This window comes from Dysidea avara, chromosome 3, assembly GCF_963678975.1.
Source record: "Dysidea avara chromosome 3, odDysAvar1.4, whole genome shotgun sequence".
NCBI classification, from domain to species: Eukaryota; Metazoa; Porifera; class Demospongiae; order Dictyoceratida; family Dysideidae; genus Dysidea; species Dysidea avara.
Genome location: NC_089274.1, coordinates 49699949 through 49720863, shown reverse-complemented (window position 1 = coordinate 49720863; position 20915 = coordinate 49699949). Strand labels below are relative to the sequence as shown.

The 20915-nt window shown below is 40.6% G+C and overlaps 6 protein-coding genes and 1 long non-coding RNA gene across 9 annotated transcripts in view; 2 read left to right on the top strand and 5 right to left on the bottom strand.

Moving 5' to 3' along the window:
- The window catches only part of LOC136251470 (serine/threonine-protein kinase SMG1-like), a 38697-nt gene extending 32551 nt beyond the window's left edge, over positions 1 to 6146 (bottom strand). The window contains exons 1-11 of the mRNA XM_066043921.1: positions 5767 to 6146; positions 5606 to 5715; positions 5501 to 5559; positions 5361 to 5450; positions 5116 to 5209; positions 5018 to 5065; positions 4794 to 4842; positions 4670 to 4746; positions 2129 to 2201; positions 1977 to 2074; positions 1826 to 1926 (exon numbers count right to left, since the gene is read on the bottom strand). Of these exons, the coding sequence (XP_065899993.1) occupies positions 1826 to 1926; positions 1977 to 2074; positions 2129 to 2201; positions 4670 to 4746; positions 4794 to 4842; positions 5018 to 5065; positions 5116 to 5209; positions 5361 to 5450; positions 5501 to 5559; positions 5606 to 5715; positions 5767 to 6031 (1064 nt within the window). The 5' untranslated portion in view covers positions 6032 to 6146. The remainder of the gene's footprint in view (positions 1 to 1825; positions 1927 to 1976; positions 2075 to 2128; positions 2202 to 4669; positions 4747 to 4793; positions 4843 to 5017; positions 5066 to 5115; positions 5210 to 5360; positions 5451 to 5500; positions 5560 to 5605; positions 5716 to 5766) is intronic.
- Positions 533 to 1130, bottom strand: LOC136251508 (uncharacterized). Its single transcript, XR_010699109.1, has 2 exons — positions 916 to 1130; positions 533 to 852 (listed from the first exon to the last, which is right to left on the bottom strand). It is a non-coding gene; the product is annotated as an uncharacterized lncRNA (long non-coding RNA).
- LOC136251476 (uncharacterized) lies at positions 6117 to 9963 on the bottom strand. Of its 2 annotated transcripts, none has more exons than XM_066043929.1 (3): positions 9068 to 9963; positions 8753 to 8895; positions 6117 to 8357 (listed from the first exon to the last, which is right to left on the bottom strand). In XM_066043929.1, exons 2-3 carry the CDS (start codon positions 8891 to 8893, stop codon positions 6192 to 6194), a joined length of 2307 nt encoding a protein of 768 aa, XP_065900001.1. In that variant the 5' UTR covers positions 8894 to 8895; positions 9068 to 9963; the 3' UTR covers positions 6117 to 6191. The 2 variants fall into 2 exon arrangements, with proteins under 2 accessions (XP_065900001.1, XP_065900002.1); XM_066043930.1 differs by having other exon boundaries at positions 9000 to 9130.
- Positions 9167 to 9861, top strand: LOC136251504 (microtubule nucleation factor SSNA1-like). The gene is made up of 3 exons (XM_066043964.1): positions 9167 to 9326; positions 9379 to 9578; positions 9624 to 9861. Exons 1-3 carry the CDS (start codon positions 9275 to 9277, stop codon positions 9720 to 9722), a joined length of 351 nt encoding a protein of 116 aa, XP_065900036.1. The 5' UTR covers positions 9167 to 9274; the 3' UTR covers positions 9723 to 9861.
- Positions 9964 to 10105: 142 nt separating the features above from the next.
- Positions 10106 to 12889, bottom strand: LOC136251500 (probable RNA-binding protein 18). The gene is made up of 5 exons (XM_066043960.1): positions 12730 to 12889; positions 12557 to 12683; positions 10463 to 10555; positions 10356 to 10414; positions 10106 to 10306 (listed from the first exon to the last, which is right to left on the bottom strand). The coding sequence occupies exons 1-5, from the start codon at positions 12846 to 12848 to the stop codon at positions 10123 to 10125; spliced, it is 582 nt and encodes a 193-aa protein (XP_065900032.1). The 5' UTR covers positions 12849 to 12889; the 3' UTR covers positions 10106 to 10122.
- Positions 12865 to 20793, top strand: LOC136251475 (xylosyltransferase 2-like). Its single transcript, XM_066043928.1, has 8 exons — positions 12865 to 13148; positions 13204 to 13770; positions 13864 to 14063; positions 14161 to 14241; positions 14285 to 14501; positions 16688 to 16864; positions 16913 to 17335; positions 19976 to 20793. Exons 1-8 carry the CDS (start codon positions 12978 to 12980, stop codon positions 20582 to 20584), a joined length of 2445 nt encoding a protein of 814 aa, XP_065900000.1. The 5' UTR covers positions 12865 to 12977; the 3' UTR covers positions 20585 to 20793.
- LOC136251488 (adenosine 3'-phospho 5'-phosphosulfate transporter 2-like) overlaps positions 20688 to 20915 on the bottom strand; it is an 8349-nt gene continuing 8121 nt past the window's right edge. For both annotated transcript variants that reach the window (XM_066043948.1, XM_066043947.1), the window contains one exon: positions 20688 to 20876. In XM_066043948.1, the coding sequence (XP_065900020.1) occupies positions 20769 to 20876 (108 nt within the window). In that variant the 3' untranslated portion in view covers positions 20688 to 20768. The remainder of the gene's footprint in view (positions 20877 to 20915) is intronic.

The following is a 20915-nucleotide window of genomic DNA, read 5'->3' as shown; positions in this document are numbered from 1 at the left end:
CCTTAATGTTACATGTTACATTTTACAACTCAAATATTTATTATCAAAATGAGGCATTCCAAACTGCCAATCATTATTACAATGACTAGAATCATTAGTTAGTACCATAAATTATAACAAATTTTGTGAAATATTATTTTAACAGGCGCACAAGTGTTTTAACGGTAACACAGCAAAGTATAGTTTTCTATGTATTTCACATGTGACATTAAAACTGATTTTCCAAAATCCAGTCACAATTATTGTTTATTTGAATGTTGTATTAGTGTGACTGCTCTATTAGGGTATCTCAAGCTACCAAATAATATACTTACAGGGTATCTCTATTTATTAATATTTATTTATTATTACTCATGCAGTGAGCAGACAGTTATCCCCACTGAAATTGATTTTAACAGTTTGTTAGAGTAGCTACTACAGCTAAATATTTGTTTGTCTGACTATTTTAGGTGCCTATAAGCACCCTGAAAAAATACACACCAGAGTTTTCGTGTTCCCCAGTGAATCCCCACAAGCTTAGTCTCACTAGCTATACATTATATATACTATCATTAAGTTTCAATTTCTGAGTAACATATTGCAGACGTCAATGCAAGTGGTTACAGTATAAATTGTACGTGATTTAATTATTAAGTTCAACAGTAAGTCAGTAATAAGCATGTAACAGTGCAAGTCAGCAGGAGATATGAGTCTATGTCTTCACTGTACAACAGTCCTTGTCACAGAAACACTTGTCCTTCTCACACTTGCAAGTAGACCCATCACATGATCCTTGACAGGTACAAGGACAACATCCATCAGCAGAACCACACTCATCAGCACAAGTACAGGACGAGCCACACACACAGTTAGCTGTTGAAAAACAGATAACATAACATTGCTACAATTTTAAGTGTTGAGCTTGATTGTACATACCATTGCAAGCACATTTCTTGGCACAACAGTCCTTATCACAGAAACACTTGTCCTTCTCACACTTACAAGTAGATCCATCACATGACCCTTGACAGGTACAAGGACAACATCCAATAGTAGTAGTAGTAGAGCCTTTACATTCATCTCCACAAGTACAGGATGGACCACATGAACAATTACCTGTTCATTTCATACGGATGCACACATAACTACTAGCATGTAGGTTTAATTGATCCCAAAGTTGTATAATCGAATGGTCAATATTCAATGGCATCACAGTAAAATTTCACCTAAATTGAGTATATTTACACCTAAATTTTCAAAATTTTCCTGGGGGAGCATGCCCCCAGACCCCCCTAGAATCTGAAGTGACTTACTTCGCCCCCTCTAGGTTAATATTCTGGATTGAGCATTTCCATAGCTTCGCTTCATCACAGCAGAAACATGACGTACTCGAGCATGTGCCTCCGCAAATTAGGAAATTTTAAAAGTTACTTATTATAGTACACGGCAGCCATGTTTGAATTTCGCTGTCAGAGTTACATGTTCCCTTGTCCATAGGATATGCATTCCTGATAATAACTAGACCATACAATTTGCTCACATGAATGTCTAGATTTACAGTAGTCACATCCTGAGCATTTCGCTACAGCCATTAATTAACCTGTTAATGCAAGTATTCTAACAGAAATATTTGTAACCTCAGCAAAAATGTGGACCCCACACACTCAACCAACCACAAAGACATCTAGGCCACATTAAAGCATCTTTTTGTTGCCATTATTTTGTAATTGTGTAAAAGATCCATATATGGTAAGCGTCAACTATTGAATTAGCAGACCTGAGATGACTTTGAAAGATTAATGAGACACAAGTCAGTAACTGTACATCTGTCCACTGTACTACGTACCTTAATAAAGCAACTAGCTTGTTTAAACACTGTTCAGGAGTGGAAGCTTCTTCTGATAAAGACACAGATTCTGCACTCATCCCTGCTAGGCTGGTTAGCTCCTATAGGTGGAGCAATAGCAGTAGTACTATTACGTGGGATGACCACTTACGTTACTGTAAGCCTCCATGTCCTCTAGGAATTGCTTGAGCAGGTTTAACGAGAATGACATGTCCAACTTCCAATAGTCTTTCATTGACTTCAGTGCCTCTACACACCATGGTCACTATCATACAACAAGTCAGTGTGTGTGTGTGTGCATACCTGATATGAACTGGATGAGACTGTCCTCCTGACATGTATCAATGTGCCAGCCAACCAAAATATCTACTGTATTCTATAGTGGTATGGTAGAGTGTAAAGTATGAGTGTGTGCGTGTGTAGTGTAGTGTGTGTGGTGTGCACATGTGTGTGTCCGTGTGTAAGGTAAGGTGTTTGCTAAGATCATCCAACAGCGCTTGCAAACAATTGTGGAGGAGAAAGTGGCTGATTCACAGTGTGGCTTTCATTATAACCGTGGATGCACTGACATTTTTTTTGTGAGCGTCAATTATAGAGAAGGCTATTGAACATGATACCAAAGCATTTCTGTTCGCAGATTTAAGAAAGGCGTATGATTCTGTACCTAGACATGCTATGTGGTTGGCATTAATTAAGTATGGTGTTCCTGAGGAGTTGGTGAATTTGATCAAGTCCTTTCATGAAAACATGCAAACTGGGATATCTGTTGGTGGTGACAAGTGCTCATGTTAAAGTGTCCAATAGACTGAGACAAGGATGTGTTCTCACACGAACTTGTTTTTTAACATGGTGATCCAGTGTTGGCATGCTCGTTGTCAACAACTAGAGTTAAACTACTGTATAAGTGTGGTGGGAAACTTGTCGACGAGAGAACTAGACTACTCTTGTCATCCTAGATTACTGTTTTACTTTGCAGACGATGCTGCAATCGTGGCACCTACAAAGGACAGCATTGTTAAGGCCACTGTTGAGTTGGATAAGGTGGTAAGAGCTTGTGGACTGAAAATCGGTAACCCTAAGACCAAGTTTTTGGTTGCTGGGAAGAATGTGACCCAGAGTGATTTGGACCCTAATCATGTTGGTGATGGCATTATTGAATCTGTGGCATCCTTTCGTTATCTAGTGTCTGTAGTGGAATGCCATGGTGGAGTTGCCTGCTAGAGTGTCCCATGCTGCTGTGGTGTTTGAAGCTTATGTAGATGTTTTTTTTTTTTTGTGACGGTTCTTTGTCCATACTGACCAAGAGCATCGTGTATCAGGCTGTAGTAATGGGAGTTTCTTCTTTATGCGGTGGAGACATAGCCTATTAAGCATATATTTACATTCATTGGAAGTTTTCCATCGTCTTGTTTGAGGAACATTTCTAGGGCTCAGCAAATTGCACAGCACATTAGTAATGAGGAGAATGAGTATGTCAGTGTCTTTAGCAGACATCATTTCCAGTCGTAGGCTTTGTTGGCTGCATGGGCCATCTAGCTAGAATGGGTGACCATCGTCTTCCTAAACAGATGCTATTAGGGTGGTTGCCTCAACGTCGTCCATCACATGGAGTTAAACTTCATTGGCTGGGTAGGATGAGGCAAGATTTGAAGCATTTTCATATTAATGAAAGTGACTGGTATGCGGTAGCACAAGAAAAAGATCAGTGGAGTCAGTTGTGTGTGTGGCATCCACTTCTTTATCTGAACCAGTGCAGCTGGAGTTATTTTGTGATCAATGTAATAGATACTTCAGGAGACCTCCCCTAAACCCTAAACATTGGTGTGATTAGCATCAGATCCAGATGTACAACAGGGAGCAGTAACAGTCAGTAACAGTGATAGTTTTTCCCATCTGCCATCGAACATTTTAAGCATCACCAGATCATGTCAAGGTACGTGTTCACATCATGGAAATGGTGGCAGTGTTGATTGATTCCATCTGCCATAGTAGCAGAAAATAAAGACATCGTCTGTTAAGGTGGTCCACAATTCAGGTACAGGTGTGTGTTGTGCATGCTCACACGTGTGTGTGTGTGTGTGTGTGTGTGTGTGTGTGTGTGTGTGTGTGTGTGTGTGTGTGTGTGTGTGTGTGTGTGTGTGTGTGTGTGTGTGTGTGTGTGTGTGTGTGTGTGTGTGTGTGTGTGTGTGTGTGTGTGTGTGTGTGGCAGCATAGCCAACCATTGGCCTGGTAATCAAAAGCAGGTTCAATGCTTGGTTGCTGTTGTAATTTCCTTGAGCAAGAACACCAACCTAGCTCTATAATGGGAACATGGTGAAGCAGCCCACCAAGCTACAATGTACCTGGTGTTTACTGGGAAAGCAAATGCCCAACTATCCTAGTCTTGTTCAGCAGTGTTGGGGTAATTGCGGAATTTTTGGGTTCTGTGGTCTCTCTCCGTGAGACCAGGACTGTCCTCCTGTGGGTTACTTCAGAAGGATGTCTGTACAAGACTTGAATACCTGAGTAGGTGTACAGGCATCCCAATGCTGGCAATAGCTGTGTTTCACATGGCTGTTGGAGACTTTGCTTTTGTGTGTGTGTGTGTGTGTGTGTGTGTGTGTGTGTGTGTGTGTGTGTGTGTGTGTGTGTGTGTGTGTGTGTGTGTGTGTGTGTGTGTGTGTGTGTGTGTGTGTGTGTGTGTGTGTGTGTGTGTGTGTGTGTGTGTGTGTGTGTGTGTGTGTGTGTGTGTGTGTGTGTGTGTGTGTGTGTGTGTGTGTGTGTGTGTGTGTGTGTGTGTGTGTGTGCATGTGTAGTGTATATAAATGTGTGTTGTAATTACAGGAATCTCTCCACTACACACACCTTGAAGTACTGGTTGAGACTGTGAGGATGTTGCCTACTAATTGTCATTAGTAACTTCACAACTGCTTCCAATAATTCTACACAGCACCAGGACTGACATACTAACAGACACTGAGGTCATTACCTGGAGTCTCAACCACTTCCAGTAATTGTTGGAGATGATCCATAGCCAGCTGTGGAGCGCATGGTAACATTGGCATAAACAGAGTGGAACCTCTTAAAGTACTTCTCCCACTGGTCTCAATATGTCTGGGTTTTTGAAAGAAGATACTGTCTATAATTTTGAGTTAAAACTGGGGCAACACTCTGTTTATTATCAAGAAGTTCCACTGTAACAACCCAACTTACTGGAATAAGTCCTACAAAACTAGCTGCACTACCTTCAGTCTCCAAGGCCTGCAGTGATGTCATTAAGGGACACACATGTACACAATACTGATCTCTACCTCATTGAAACCAATAAGGTATACAGCTCTCATCCTATCACTGCGTCCCTCCACAGCCAAGTTTACACTCATGAAGATCCACTGAAAGTACCAGCTACATCAGCAGACAGTAGGAGTGACTGGCACATTATGGAGTATATGGATGGCACACAAAAACTCTCCTCATACCAAAATAAACAAGGGGATATCAGTCATAACTATACAGCATCGTCCCCCATACAATGGGACCACTAGAAATGACTTACCGCAGTGAGTCACCATGAATGGTACTGGCTAGTATAGCCCCTAACCGGCCCACACATGATGCCAGTGTTTCATACAAATTATCATCTTGTCTAAAAGACCACATAAAGTACCATGCAGTCTAACACACACACACACACACCTGGTTACAATAGTTCGGTCAATGGCTGTTTGTAACTGCTCCATGTTCTGGACTACAGCCTGAGGAATGTGTTTCAATAACCTGAGCTGGTGGCGTCTCACTTACCGCCTTGTTCTCTGTCTGCTCCAAGTAGCTCAGTACTTGCTGTGCAGTACGACAGCACCGCTCAGTGCTGGGATTCTCCAGCTTAGACAGCAACTGTGGCAATTGGTCGTCTACAGTAAAGGGAATGTGGTGGCGTTGCCAATATTTAATATTCTTCGTACCATTTCCATACATCTTGTTCGAATATGAACGGGTACCGTAATTCATTTGGCGGTCCCTGTCCTTACGCGGAGAGAATCCATTTTCTCCACCACTTTGATTTGAAGACCCGTGGTTGACTGAGGCTTTACCAGGGTCATAATTGTCGTGAAAGTTCCTCCGATTCGCAAATCGCGGGGGAGGTTCATGGTACGTTGGTCTGGAAGAGAAATCTTTCCTTTCCTGCCGAGGTCTTCTACCTTTTCTACTATCTGGTCTTGTGCTCATAACATAACCCGCCAACGGCTAGCCCCAAATTGTTAGCCGTTATAATTACTCGCTGTGCGCCCTGGGCGACTAGGCTTGCAAAGAATGCCGTCTGGTATCACGTGATGTTAATAACACCAAATACAATCTCACGTGTTTACAACAAACATAAATTATTACATCAACACCAAGTTTGTTCTACTTTCTGACTCGCAGGTCTAGTCAGGTGATTGTTAGTTGGCCTAGTATCAGCTGGTTGATAAGATGGCATCTTTGGTGGTGGCACTGTTGGCGGTGCTGGAGCCGTGAACACAGGCCGGGGTCGTGATGGCACACTTTGGTGGGAAGCAGGGGAAGGGGCTTTGTAAAGTGATGACTGGCCAGTTGATCGGTTTACTGAACGCCTTGGAAATCTTGGTGAGTTAGCACAATCGACGATATCACCTCTACTGGAATTAGTAGGCGCAGCCAGCATGTCCAGTCCATTAACAACATCCTTCTTCATGGCACTTGGTGATGAAGATGGCGACTGGTGATATGATACTGAACTCCTCTTCAATATGGGGGAGCCACTACCATGAGGGCTATACTCCGGTAACACCCCCTCTATCACGTGAAGATTATTCTGGCTACCTGATCGTGATCGTGACTTATCGCTAACAACAGCATAACTTGAAGTGCCACTGTAACTCCTACCACGTTTAGGAACATGACAAAATGCAGATGGCTGGTTCTCAGGAGGTGGAGACACTTTGGGACCACCAAGAGGATTTACTGACAGATCCGGTGAAGGTGAAGATTGCAAAGGAACAGATCGCCGGCCATGTGTGGAAGAAGACGATGCAGTTCTAGATCCCAGTGATGCCTTCTTCTCAATAGGGTACCCTGGCTGCGATTGCGGTTGCTGTAGGAAGTTCAAACTGCTTAATATTTCAGTAGAGAAGTTCGTACAAACAGAATTCGGTGGATCATATTCATTTTGGCTATAAGAATAGTTGGTTTGTGCTTGCATACCGTTCTGCACACTGCGACTCAACTGGGGAGTGAGGAAACCTTCCTTGTGAACAGATGGAGAACTAGTTGTGGGTGAATTGCTACGAGGAGATGCCTGAGGTTTCTTACGGGGCCATCGAGCACTCTGGCTCCTTGCCATCACATCACTATTAGCAGTAGGACTGTCACGTAGGTCTGACAAGGAAGGTGGATGAGTCCTCACATCAACAACAGGATTACTGGCTAATGCAGGATTGTGTAGAGTAGGTGGTGGTGGGGAATGAGATCCTTCTCGTAGCGATGACCTCGCACTACTACTACTCTTACGCTCCCTTGCTGAACTTGGTCTCTTCTGGCTACTATAGCGACGTCCAGATGAAGCGACTGGATGAGTGGCCACTGGCAATGGATGAATGTTAGATGAGGCCACTGGGACTGGATGAATGTTAGATGAGGCCACTGGCAATGGATGAATGTTAGATGAGGCCACTGGCAATGGATGAATGTTAGATGAGGCCACTGGCAATGGATGAATGTTAGATGTGGCCACTGGCAATGGATGAATGTTAGATGAGGCCACTGGCAATGGATGAATGTTAGATGAGGCCACTGGCAATGGATGAATGTTAGATGTGGCCACTGGCAATGGATGCACAATGGACGAGGAAGTTGACACTGGTTGCTTGGAGGAGACGGACACATTGGTAGAAGAATTCTTTGCATCCAAGATATTTGATCCTGATGAGGAATTACTACTACTCCCAGGACTGGTTAACTTATCAGTCCACTTGTGGAGAGTAGCATAGTTAGGTGAGCCTAATATTGACCCCTGGTTCTGTTGCATTTCCGTCAAAACATTGTCAATGCTGTCATAAATGTGTTCCTTCTTCTTGTAATTACTTGTCGACTTTGTAGAGTTCTTTAGATAAGATCGTGACCCCTTCCCTGGTCTGGGCAGCTCCATAGTATCATAAGAACCAGCCTCATACCATGGCTTGTTAGTGGCTTCATTAGGGATAGCACAAACTGATGGTCCAATGTCTTCATTGATTGGACATGACTCTTGTACATCTTCTAGTGTTACTAATGGCTTCTTCAATAAAGGACTAGTGATACCCTTTGCTTCAGTGTATTTATTAATGGATGACAGCAACCCTGACCCGAGACGTGCTAACGGCTCCTTCTCAGCTGGTGAGGTCACTGATGAAGGAGAGGAATGATCGTCATTTTCATACATGCTCATCTCTTCTTGTTCTTTAACAATCATCCGATGTGTCTCCCAAATGCTGTACAGAGAGTTCCTAACACTGAGGAAGTTCTGTAGTATATTCTGATCCTGTTCCTTGAGCTCTGCCTGTAGTGGGGGAGATGGGTAGATCAGGTAAGTGTTGTGTGTCAATATACCCTCATCAATTGGCTTCTCCTCCACACATATCAGTTCAACAACATCATCACATCAACAAGATCATAACATTAGGGTAACATCAACAAATCAACTTGACATGCAGGGCATTACACCATAACTTAATAGGGGGGGTTACATTAAGAATGTCAACTGGGCTGTCATGAATGTGATAACTGGTTGTGTATTCATATTTTACTGAATGTGGGGTGTGGTACCACTGGGGATATACGGGTTCCATCCCATCTCATTACAGCTCGTCTTATCAGGAATGCACAGAACGTTAAAAAGTGGGTTGTGCCCCATTGCAAACTGTTAATCTCCCATCAACAACATAACAAACTTACCAACTCTTGTTTCACCCAGTTGAGTGCCGTGTAGAAGTGCTCCAGTCTGTCGCCTTCTTGTTTCTCTGCACTGGCCGCCTCGTCAGCATCGCCATCGACTAGTTGAATTTCAATATCGCCTTCGTTGATTGGCGAGTTCATGTCTACAAAGAATTAAACATAACACCAGCTCATATACGATATTCCCTCAGAACACTGAGTGTGCAACAGTTTATGATTGTACACTGTGTGAGGTGTGTAAACTAACTAGCGACCAGCTTTGTGTGATGAGTCCAGTACCGTATTGACACAACTAGTACACTAATATCTTCTCACCTCTTCCTATTCCTCGGACTACTACAACTATTAATTCACAGGGTACGTCTCGAACAACGAAACCATATCACGGGGTTGGCTTGGACGGCACGTGATATTATTATTCAATTCGTTAAATAAAGCTATATTTAACTAATTACGTATACTACTAAATCTGTTACGTTTCAAAACTCACTGCAAGCCAAAGCGTCAGAGTTTAATGCTTGAATGTCCCAACAAGGAGCCACGTTACAGACGTACAACAATGAACTCGTGAAATGTGAGTTTAATCCAATAAACGCACACCGGGTTACAAGGCACACCTACTCTAGGCATTGAAGACTTGTGCGCTAAACGGGACGAGTTACACAAGCAGATATTACTAGAGGATGAGGAGAAGATGAAGATACAAAATGACATTACCATCCTCACAGAGCGACTGGCTAGGATTAATGAGAGCCTTGCTCGGAAGATCCAAATGAGAAATGACTTTGACAAAACCATTGCAGAAACAGAGAGTGCTTATAACAAGGTGAGTTGTGTACACTGATGTCATGACAACAGTGTTTCTCTGCAGATCTTGGAGAGTTCACAGACACTCCTTCATGTGTTGAAACGTGAGAGTGGCAACTTGAATGCCAAAATTAGTGAAGGACCAGAATCTAGTGGTACATAATTATTGTAAGGCCATCAGATTGTTTATTAAAAGCTGCACTGTAAACACTATAAACAGCACAGAAGGCACCAGTGCTGGTCACTGTAAAGCTCTAATGACAATTTTGTTAATGTACTGACCAGGTGGCACCTTCACTATGGTTTGTTTTAAGATCATCCACGTCACCCTTTATGGTATCTTAAGTGCTCAGGAAGCTAGTGTCCATACAATGTTTCTAGTCATAGAAGAACATCCAGGGGTAGTTTAGCTAAAACTTTATATTTGTATGGGGATACTCACTTATTGGTTTTAGCAATCATGCTGGTTGTGAGCTGTATTTTCTACAAATAAAGTTATCTCCCACATAACTACGTGGTACTATATAGCACCTTGATCCTCCCATACAAGCTACTACAATTTGTTATCTGTTGATATACTTAGCTGTCCTTTGATATGGTTTAGTGTTTGTGTGTGTTCTGTGTAACACTGATAGGGACTGAGCTGACTTGACTGCTGTAGTTTGTAATGAACACTGTCCTGAGGGTTTTTCCTCTTTCTCCATTATCTTCAACTTTGCTTCTAGTGCTTTAATCTTTGCTGCATTACTATATGAACAAGATTAGTTAGTTAGTCATTAAGGGCTACATGTGGTACCTTGCTTCTCCACTCAATGATACTGACACAGCTGTGGCATTCCAGGTGGTCGAGGCATTCTTAACATTACAACTTAAAAGATGGTCACTCAGCAATGGATGGCTCACTTGTGTGGCTGCATCCAACTTGGCCCAGTTTACGCATAGCTTTTTCCCCAGAGCCATTCTCCCATTTAATGCACTTCTAGTTTTCTCAGCCTCCTATAAAATGTAAGACTACCTCATTACACTGACCACCTTTTAGTAGGCCCCAAAGAGGTTGATCACACACCATAACCCTAGAAATGTGTGACTGCATAACCAAACATGATACTTGTTATAGTTGTGAAATCATTTTGTCACATTCAGTGTTTGTTTATTAGTACAAGGAAAGCCACACAGTGTTGGTTGGGGCTGAAAGAAGGGATTCTAGGTAACCTAGTCTTGTGTGGCCAGGCAGCTATTTCTTTAGGGTGGCACTTATTGGTTCAAGATTATAAGCACAGATAATATATATGTTGCACGTGGATTGGAAACGACTCCGTAAATTGCACGAAACGGTGAAACAAAGTTTACGGGGAAAATGTACTTCATGGTGAAACTAGCCATTTACACAGAGGAAGACAGTGTTTTATACGAAACTGATTCTAATACTTCTAGTGAATAGTAATGGAATGAAGAATCCCTGGCCCGCTTGAATTTCTGTGAGTGCGTATTGGCAGTTTCCGTTGCCAGGTGGATAGTTGTCTGAACGTTTCACACGATGCCACCTCCCCACATTGTGTTGAGAAACAGAACAGATACTGCTCTTTAGTGCTGAGCGATAGTAAAAATTTTACTATCACGATAGTTACTCATTAAATATCACGATAGTGAATACTATCCCGATAGTTTATAAACACTTTACTCTTAACAAAGTCTTAGTTGTATAGCTATGATTTGCTGTCATATAGAAAGTTATTTTGTACGCACAGAACATTTGTTAATTAACTGTGTGGGTGGCCAATGAATATGGACTTTTGGTATAGTTTTTACAGGCCACTCCTTTGTAAGAAAGCTGTAATACTAACTGTAAAACAGTTTGTTGATACCATTTTAATGCAGATCTGAACTTATCATAACTATCACGATAGTGATATCCCTACTATCGCGATAACGATAGTGATTTACGATCGCGATACATCGTACTATCGATACTATTGCTCAGCCCTACTGCTCTTTCACGTGAGCGAAGTGTGTGTAAGTACACATTCCCACTGCCATGATTTGCCTACATTCCGTTACATTCGTGCTTCATCTACTCGATAATTCAGCATTAACTTATCCTATGTCAGGTTTTAATAGCTAAAGAACTAAAACACAATTATATTCATTAAATTGAGTGGCTATCCATTCTTTCTCCATCACCTAGTCAGAGATTACCCTACACAAACAGCAGCATACTTACCACAAACAGCGTAATTAACCATAACCTATGCAACGTCCAGCAACGAAACAACTTTAGGGATGATAACAAGATACTACTACTTCACAACAAGGCCCTATATATTTGAAAAATGTTCTGCAAGTGTGAGAGAACCGCCTTATTCTACACTAGTCTTCACTATCAATTCCATAAAACATTGTGACATTGTATTACAAGAACTGTATACTATTTCGTAATACATTTTATATGCTCGTTTCCAATCCATGTGCAACATATATATTATCCGTGATGGCCCTCCCTTGAAACACACTAGCATGTCTAGGGTCTGGCAACCATTATTCATACCAATTCATGCATTACGATTTTGTAAAAGTTATTGCTGACCGCACCGCCCCTGGAGGCAGTGTCACTCTCAAGCTGGCAAGAAAGAACTTACTCCAGCAACTCCTGTTGTTGATCTTGAGGTATTGGGCTCTCCAGGACAGTGACGATGATGAAAATCCCTTAGTTAAGTATTCTCCTTTAGCTAGTTATGTAGTGGCATTAGTCTTTAACTACACTTCCACAGTGTTTACATGGTGACTTGTCATATTTAGTATCAACACTGTCTGAGGTGTTGGGTTGTCTTTGATAACACAAAACACAGGTCAGGTACTAGTATAGGACCACCTCAGCATTGAGATAGCAACCTCTATATGTTGCAAACAGTTGGAACACATCATTTACTCTCAGACGAGGTCACAATTACTGCCTCAGGGATGGCCTTCATAAGGTTTCACAGGGACACACCCACCTACCTCTCTGCTGCAATATTCCACAAAGCAATAATCACGAGGTTCACCCTTATTAACTCCACTACGATGTATCATGTAGTTCCACGATCTAATCTTTCCATGAGATGATAATATCTTCACTAACTGCTTTCTGTGGGAAAAGTATATCACGTGCACGAGTTATAATATTAACTAACTCCGTTATCCTCTTATCGATATTACCCACCCATAGCTTGTGTGCTAGTATTGGCAGGCCTGACTCTGGTTGAGATGACGGTATAGAAATGTCTTGATCTGCTCCTTCCGCTAGCGCCATCGCGCACCCCAATGAAGCGCTTACATAAAACAATTTAAATAAAGTCTGAGCTTCGTCTGGTGCGCACTTTGCAGTTATCGTTTAGAAAATTTGGGGCAGTCACTTCGCTAGAGAGAGCATTGCTGATGAATGGCTAAGTTGTTTGGAATAAGAGTGGCTGTGATTCTGGGTTTTGCCGTTGTCGTGGTTCTAGTGCAGATTATAGCTGTTAGTAGGCTGGGGTCTTATTCGCAGGAATTTTATGAAGAGCAAAAAAATCTGCACGTCCTCAGCAGACGGCCAACTACTTCACTAGACCACGTGAGGCATTTAAATAGTCACACAGGACAGCAGCCAAGCGTTGTGTTAATTGCAGGAGAAGCCGACACACCACGAAGACGTGGCCGAGCAACACAGGCAGCAAGCCCTAGAACAAATCGCGAGGGATCCACAAGAACAAGAAACAACGAAAACAGTTGCGGAGGGGGAGCGGCCCTCCAACAAGCAACAATTATCAAATTCAGACAAGCCACCATCTGCTAGCCATACCACAGATGATAAACAGTCAACCAACCAACCTCATTCTGAAGTAACCACTGTACAATCAAGACATAGACCAGTGTTTTGTGAGATTACCGGTGGTGATGCTATGTCAGCTATTAACAGGGCGACCACGTCACAATGTAAGAACCTGATCAGGAATGTCACCTGTTTGGCACAGGAGGGGAAACTGTATAATATGGACATCCCCAACTTGTGCTCACTGGGGAAAGATCCCGGAGTGACAGTGGAGACATTATCATTAACAACGACAAGTATTGTTGCTAGACCAGTGAGGTTATTATTCCTAATGTCACTTCATGGTCGTAGTATCAGACAAGTAAAGAGATTGTTCAAGGCCATATACCATCAGGACCATTACTACTATGTACATGTTGACTCAGTAAGTCCCAATTATTATTAGCTACCACTTTTAGTGCAGGTGGTACTGCCTGCACTGAAATAATAGTGTGGCCATGTGTACTCCTTTGTGTAGCGATCAGATTATCTTCATCGAGAAGTGAAACAGTTACTGGAATATTCCAATGTTGCCATGACACCATGGCGCTTGGCAACCATATGGGGTGGGGCTTCATTGCTGCAAATGTTACTAAGAGCCCTTGGTGACATGGACAAGAAGTCGGAATGGGAATGGGATTTCTTCATTAATCTCAGTGAATCAGACTACCCAGTGCAGTAAGAACATCTGTTAATAACTGCAATGGTTATCTATTGAGCATAATCACACCATTGTGTTATATTATTGATTGTGATTGTGGTATCCCATTTGTAGGTCTAACGACCGTCTCGTAGCATTCCTGTCTGCTAATAAAGATAAAAATTTTGTCAAGACACATGGGAGAGATGTTAACAGGTATTTTACTATTCTGATTGGCTAGTCTTGATGGATGTGGCAGGTTTATACAGAAGCAAGGATTGGACCGGACATTTGTGGAATGTGATGATCACATGTGGAGGGTTGGGACACGCCCGCTTCCTGAACATGTTACAATTGATGGGGGAAGCGATTGGATAGTGATCAACCATCGCTATAGTAACTACCTGGTGACCGGACAAGATGATTTGCTAGTTCGAGTAAAGAGAATATTTGAATTTAGTCTCTTGCCAGCTGAGGTAAGTGATGTGTGACCTTACTGTATTTGACCTCACAGAGCTGGTAATAAGTTATCCAGTAAATTTGTATTGACAAAGTTTACTCTTACTGGGAGAACCTTTGAACAATGTACAGTCAAAATCTTGTCCTTATTTCTAGATCTATTTTGGGACCACTTCATGAATTTTTGCACAAGATGTACTCTATTGAGAATTTTCAAGTATGTTAGTGACCTTAATTGTTACACAGTGACCTTGTACGTTACACAGTGACCTTGTACGTTACACAGTGACCTTGTACGTTACACAATGACCTTGGTACATAATTTGAACAGTTGCTGGGTCCAGCAATGTTACTAGTTTACTCACCAGACGTAGTGGTATACATTAGCCAACTGAGGTCAGTTTGTCTCTTACTACTGTTCTCAACTGCACTGTCTCAGCTATACTGTCGGATGTTTTAGGACCAAAGAATTGACTTTTTTCTGAGGAGTATATAATATGCATATGGAGCTGGACCAGTTCTTATTAATATGAAAAGTGAGGCTGGTTTATGGGTGATATTTTTGGGCAAGACAGCAACTACACAATATATGATTATTTCCATTGTGTATGAGATCGTTACTGTTTGATCATCACTGTTTGATCATCACTGTATTATTTTCATTTTATGAATTTAGCCTCAAGCTATGGCCAGTTAGCATATGGGCTGAAATTTGTGCTCACAGAAGCTGTAATAATAGTGTATCTGACAATAGCTGGTAAATTAGGCTCCAGTCACCCTCTACTAATTATACAGCAATAGTCCCAGACACTTAGTGGCCCCAGCTAGTGGAGAGGATGGTAATGAGGTGAAGGTTGTTGCTGAATATTCAGACAATTTGTTCAAAATGACTAAGTTAAATTAGCTCTTTAGACTACACTAAAAGGCTCACTCATGCTAGATGGTACATCCCAGCTGTAATATTTAGTGAATTTGCTCACAACTATTAGAGCAATAATAATTGTTTTTGTATTTCTAAAAACAACGTACAACGTATTCATGTCATATCATCAGTTGTCTGGATATCATGTTTTCATGGATTTAGTAGAAACCATGGTAACAGTTTTATCCCTCAGTTATTATATGTGATAAGTCAATATTTCTATCAGCTAACAAACTGGTGTAAAGAAGGCATGTCAACTAGATCACTTCAGTACGTATTAACCACAAAACTAACTTCATCACATCATAATGATGTATTTGTATTTTTCATCTTCTAGCAGGGGTTTACTTAAGAAGTACCATATAGGCTATGTTCCAGGGTATTTCATGGTCCAGTGTAGTGATGGTTGGTATTAAGAATTCTAAGAATCAATACGGTATTAATGAAAAATTCAATAATTCAATAATTTTTTCAATTGGCATTTGTGATTATGTACATCTAATGGCTATTAAACTGAACCAAGGAGGTATTGTAAAACTGTAGTATTTTGAAGTTACAAATCATTAATATAATGCTTTGTAATGGCTCATATGTAATGTTTATGCCGACGGTGTCCTGCAATTACTCTCGCTATTTGCAATATATTGCAGTATTTCAATTATCACAATATCAAAATTACTATTCAGTGTGTACCTTAGTCATATTGAAATATTGAAATATCGATTTATTGCTCAACTCTAGTCCAGTGTACACACCTCATGCCATGGCTTCTTTTAGTGCTAGCTGTGAACAATAACTGGAGCCATAAATAACATTATTAGCTTAACTGATATATAGCCACAAGTTGGATATATAATCCAATATACCATCTGTGTTGAGATGATCACAGTAATGTTAACACTTAAGAGTGCTTTTTACTTTAAGATCACATGATCCATTTGTTGTACTAGTGTTCTCTGGTGTTACTGAGGTTTGCAGAATGTTTGCAACAAAACCGTAAAGCACCAACCGAAAAATGTGATCCATCAACTTTGAAATGTGTCACCACAACTTTGATAGATTACGTTTCTAGTGACTTCCTGTATTGAGAAGATTCTGCAGTCCTCTGTAATAATCCACACCAAACAGCTACATGTGATGACATGTTAAGTAGTGACAACAATATTGTACACACATTGTAATATCGTGTTAATGTTTGTAACAATTATTCTACCCTTACTATAAGCTAACCATTTTGTATCTGTTGTGTGTGTGTCTTACACAAGTCTCTAATTGTTTCAGGCATTCTTCCATACCATCCTACGCAATGGAGACCATTGTGACACATTTGTACGTAGTAATCTCCGTATTACAAACTGGAAGAGAAAGTTAGGTTGTCGTTGTCAGTATAAACACATAGTTGATTGGTGTGGGTGTTCACCCAATGACTTTCTCTCTCGTGATTTGGGCTGGTTGAAGGTATTGTGGTAATCATGGTGATATTGTGTTATTAAATGTTTCATGTAGAGCCCTGGTGATTATCATTTCTTTGCCCGCAAATTTGAAGCTATTGTTAATCAAGACATCATTACTCAATTAGATGCCCACCTATATGGACCACTCTCAGATGACACACCTGGTCTCCGTGGTTACTGGGAGAGCATATACCACACCATGGATGACATCACCATGCCAACGGATGCTCAGTACACAGCCTACATGTCACTGCACAGAATTGCGACAAAACGTTTGAGCAACATGACCACAGGCTGTACTCCTCCATCCAGCCTGCAAGAAGTATCTGTATACCAACAAGCTGATACTTTCAGTGGATTGGTAGTTACCATGACAGAAGCTACATCAGTGTATGAGGCATTCTTCACTCCCATAGATCATGTGATCCATCTGGGGGGCCACGATGAGGCCACCAAAAGACTGATACACATTCAGGTCAGTTTGTTGGGGGTGGGGCTAACTGGTAGTGTGAGGCTTTCTCTGATCATGGCACAAAGTTACCTAGTGTAGTTATTGTATGTGTCTAATAGTGGTTTGGACAAATAACCTGATGTCACCCCTGAGGGGCTGGTTTACATGTTGTGATACATTAGTGACATACGTTGTGTATCATTAAGTACAATAGTACTTAATAAGTAGGGATTGGTAGAAATCATATGACTTCGTAAATTTTTGCACTTTAAGAAACAGCCTTGCAATAAATTTTACCCGAAAAAACCACCTGGAATGCATTGATACTGCTGTAATGATGGTTAAACGAAGCGAAAAGTTGAATGTTTCAATGTACAGTGAGTTTTAAAATTTTTGAAATTCACCTGAATTTCATCTGCTTGACTCCCTGCTGTAAGACCCGTAAGGTGTACGGCTCTAGAAATTTCAGACTGCCAAGGTAATGACAGCGGATTCACGGATCTGTTCCAATTACGTTCTGTCCACTGCACCATGCCATTTGCTTTCATCATTCATCCGCTTCTTTGTTCTTCTTGAAGGATAATTAATAGTTGCAGCTTTTAATAATTGCGGCGCACGCCACAACCCAAACACGTGATTGTATGTGTGCATCAGATGAGGGTGAATGGGTGTAGTAGCCAAGGAGTTGTCTCTAGCATTTATTAACGCTGGTTAGTCGTTTTATAGTCTTACCAGTTTAGTGTTTTGATTTGATTTTGATTTTTTGTTTAAACTCGTAACGTTTGGCATAGGCGTTTTACAATGTAGCACTAATAATGCCTTTGAGGGGAAAATCCACCTCAGGATCCAGACTTCTAAAGTATAGTATAGTAGCTATAGTATTTATCCAGAGGAGGTACGACTCACTCACATGAACTCATAGGATTTGTACAGAGCAATTAAATATCAACTTTAGGAGTGTTTCATTGAAAATTAGGTGCTAATCAAAAGCTTTTCTTATCCATAATGTAATGGCATGGTGAGCCCCACTGTACCCCAGTGATATTACTATAGGCGATTGAAGATGTCGTCACATGACGAAGAGCTTACCACACGAAATGGAGGACAAACACTAGCAATAGAAGAATAGCACTGGAAATTGAATTCTATTCCCGTAATTTAGGCATAAGGTTATCAGTTTAGAAGTCAAAACATGCAATTAATTAACATAAATTCTTTTTGGTAGCGCTTAACGTATGTCGTACCTCCTCTGGTATTTATCTGATTTGTCAAAAGACAGGGTTCCACTCTTAATGGTGGACTCTCCAGCAATGTTTTACTGTTAAATCATCAACATTTAGGCCATTAGAAATGCAGCTGAAACCTTTAACAGTTGCTGTAATAGCTTCAAAGGACAAAACGATAATTATTTTAAAGGCGCTTATTGCATACGAAGGTAAAAGGTAGCTGCTTCAAGTGATATTTATACTATGTGGAAAACAAGAGTATAATATAGCTAGCTAGCTAGACATAAAAAGTAAACAAACTAGCTATTTAATAAATTAGAAATTCAAAAGGAAGTAGGGGTTGATATAATATACACGCTACAAAAAGTAAGGAAACAAGCTCAAAATGTTACAGCTGAAATGAGAAATGATCCAGCAGTCAAAAGTAAGGAAACAAGATCAGATGACTGCTTGCTAATATGAGACACACTTTAATGCCTACTTTTGGCTAATTTGATGGTCTTATTTCAAGATGCTAATTAGCCAAAAGTAGGCATTAAAGTGTCTCATTTTAGCAAGTAGTCATCTAATCTTGTTTCCTTACTTTTGACTGCTGGATCATTTCTCATTTCAGCTGTAACATTTTTGAGCTTGTTTTTGTAGCGTGTATATTATATCAACCCCTACTTCATTTTAAATTTCTAATTAATTAAATAGCTGGTAATATTTGTGTGAGATTTCCAGGATTTACTTTCACTTCCATATTTTGCCTCATACCACATTAGTCCATGACCACAACTTCATTTATCATACATTGTAAAGGAAAAGTCTGTAATATCTCACTGATGCAATCAACTGTTAAGTACACATTTGTTTGGAAAATAAATTATCAAGCTGGTTGGCGGATTGTGCTGTGACTACATGACACAGCTCTAATACATCTTGTTATTAGCATGTAAACATTACCAAGGAGAACATTTTGCTGATCAATAATGTAGTATCTATCCCCAGAGAGTGTTAATTGCCATCACTGCCTTGCATATAAACATTGCTAATCTCTGATTAGTGGGTGTCCATAAATTGTTTCTAGTTGTTTCAGCTACACATTTACAATGTCATGTACATGACGTGTTTTTTGTTGTTGTTGATAACCATGAATTGAACCAACAAACTACTGTATTTTGTAATATTATTGAGCATTACAATTTATCATATAGCCAGAAAGTTTGGCGGGGTAAAACTTTGGCGAATTTGCCAAGATAGGATTTTGGCAAGAAAAAAGTTTGGCGAATTTAGTAGAGCTAATACTGATTTGTATTGGACAAAATTATGATTTGGCGGATTTTAAGTTTAGCAAAATGCCGCTCACTCACCAAATTTGCAAACTTTTTCCCCACTGGCTATACGGTTATTTTTGTCACCAATCATTCCTTATAAAGAGATGTATTACTATTAATAGGTATCCTCTGTCTGGGATGAGAAGGAGAGCATATTCCGTAACTATGCTGGATTTGTTGGTCCTAATGATGACATTGTGTTAGCTATGAGGTGGGCACTCGGCATCACCATGGAGATGAGGTGTGAATGGTACGACCCCACAGGAGAACTTGTGTCAAGCCATCGTACCAAGATTGAGCCACATTATGTCGTTTCCTTTAACAAGCCAACACTGGATAAACCAGTTAGACCAGGTATGTGGACAGTCAAGGTGTTAGTAGCAGGCCGTATCACCATGGAGACGTCATTCCTGGTGATTCCCCTAACTCACAATCACAAGAAACTGATGGACCGCCCTGAGGCAGTTAATGCAGCTAAGATGACAGATACACACCACAATTCTATTACTGATAAAGCATTTGATGAGTGGAGAAATGGTGTAGTGTTATCAGGCGTACTGCTTTTGGACTGGGTGGATGAATTAGTGAGTGAGTTTTGGACATTAAAGTCATTGTGTGCATCTGCTGAGTGCAACTATCTATCACACTGCAAACTGTCTTCTAAATGGAGCACACTGTATCCTGATCCCAAGTCTGAACTAAGTGATATACAAAATGGTCGACTGAGATAACACACAACAATTGGTAGTTTTATTATTTTTGTACCACATCAATTACACGATACAGGACTATGCGACATAAAGTAATTTTCTCGTATTTATAAATACATGATAATTAATTTCAGAATGATTAATTTACATGTAATTATCATTATACTATACAACTTGTTTCATTGATGCTGATAGTTTGGTAGTTCTATAATAATACAATTTTCTCTTCATCCAATTGTTGATGGGCTCGTAATTCTTGCTGTACACGTTGAGTGCCACACCCACTAATACAATCAATCCAGACCACACATATCTATCAGATCACATGACATTACAAGAGAATCACATGATC

What these genes read in the sequence shown, in the direction of transcription:
- LOC136251476 (XM_066043929.1), bottom strand. Translation starts at nt 8,893, where the DNA reads ATGAACTCGCCAATCAACGAAGGCGATATTGAAATTCAACTAGTCGAT. An exon ending in ACTGGGTGAAACAAGAGTTG is followed by an intron (nt 8,358 to 8,752) that starts GTAAGTTTGTTA and finishes CCCCCACTACAG; the next exon opens with GCAGAGCTCAAGGAACAGGA.
- LOC136251504 (XM_066043964.1), top strand. Translation starts at nt 9,275, where the DNA reads ATGTCCCAACAAGGAGCCACGTTACAGACGTACAACAATGAACTCGTG. An exon ending in CAACAATGAACTCGTGAAAT is followed by an intron (nt 9,327 to 9,378) that starts GTGAGTTTAATC and finishes CACCTACTCTAG; the next exon opens with GCATTGAAGACTTGTGCGCT. An exon ending in CAGAGAGTGCTTATAACAAG is followed by an intron (nt 9,579 to 9,623) that starts GTGAGTTGTGTA and finishes GTTTCTCTGCAG; the next exon opens with ATCTTGGAGAGTTCACAGAC.
- LOC136251500 (XM_066043960.1), bottom strand. Translation starts at nt 12,848, where the DNA reads ATGGCGCTAGCGGAAGGAGCAGATCAAGACATTTCTATACCGTCATCT. An exon ending in ATCGATAAGAGGATAACGGA is followed by an intron (nt 12,684 to 12,729) that starts GTTAGTTAATAT and finishes CTTTTCCCACAG; the next exon opens with AAAGCAGTTAGTGAAGATAT. An exon ending in TGGAATATTGCAGCAGAGAG is followed by an intron (nt 10,556 to 12,556) that starts GTAGGTGGGTGT and finishes TACATTTTATAG; the next exon opens with GAGGCTGAGAAAACTAGAAG.
- LOC136251475 (XM_066043928.1), top strand. Translation starts at nt 12,978, where the DNA reads ATGGCTAAGTTGTTTGGAATAAGAGTGGCTGTGATTCTGGGTTTTGCC. An exon ending in ACTATGTACATGTTGACTCA is followed by an intron (nt 13,771 to 13,863) that starts GTAAGTCCCAAT and finishes TCCTTTGTGTAG; the next exon opens with CGATCAGATTATCTTCATCG. An exon ending in GTGATTTGGGCTGGTTGAAG is followed by an intron (nt 16,865 to 16,912) that starts GTATTGTGGTAA and finishes TGTTTCATGTAG; the next exon opens with AGCCCTGGTGATTATCATTT.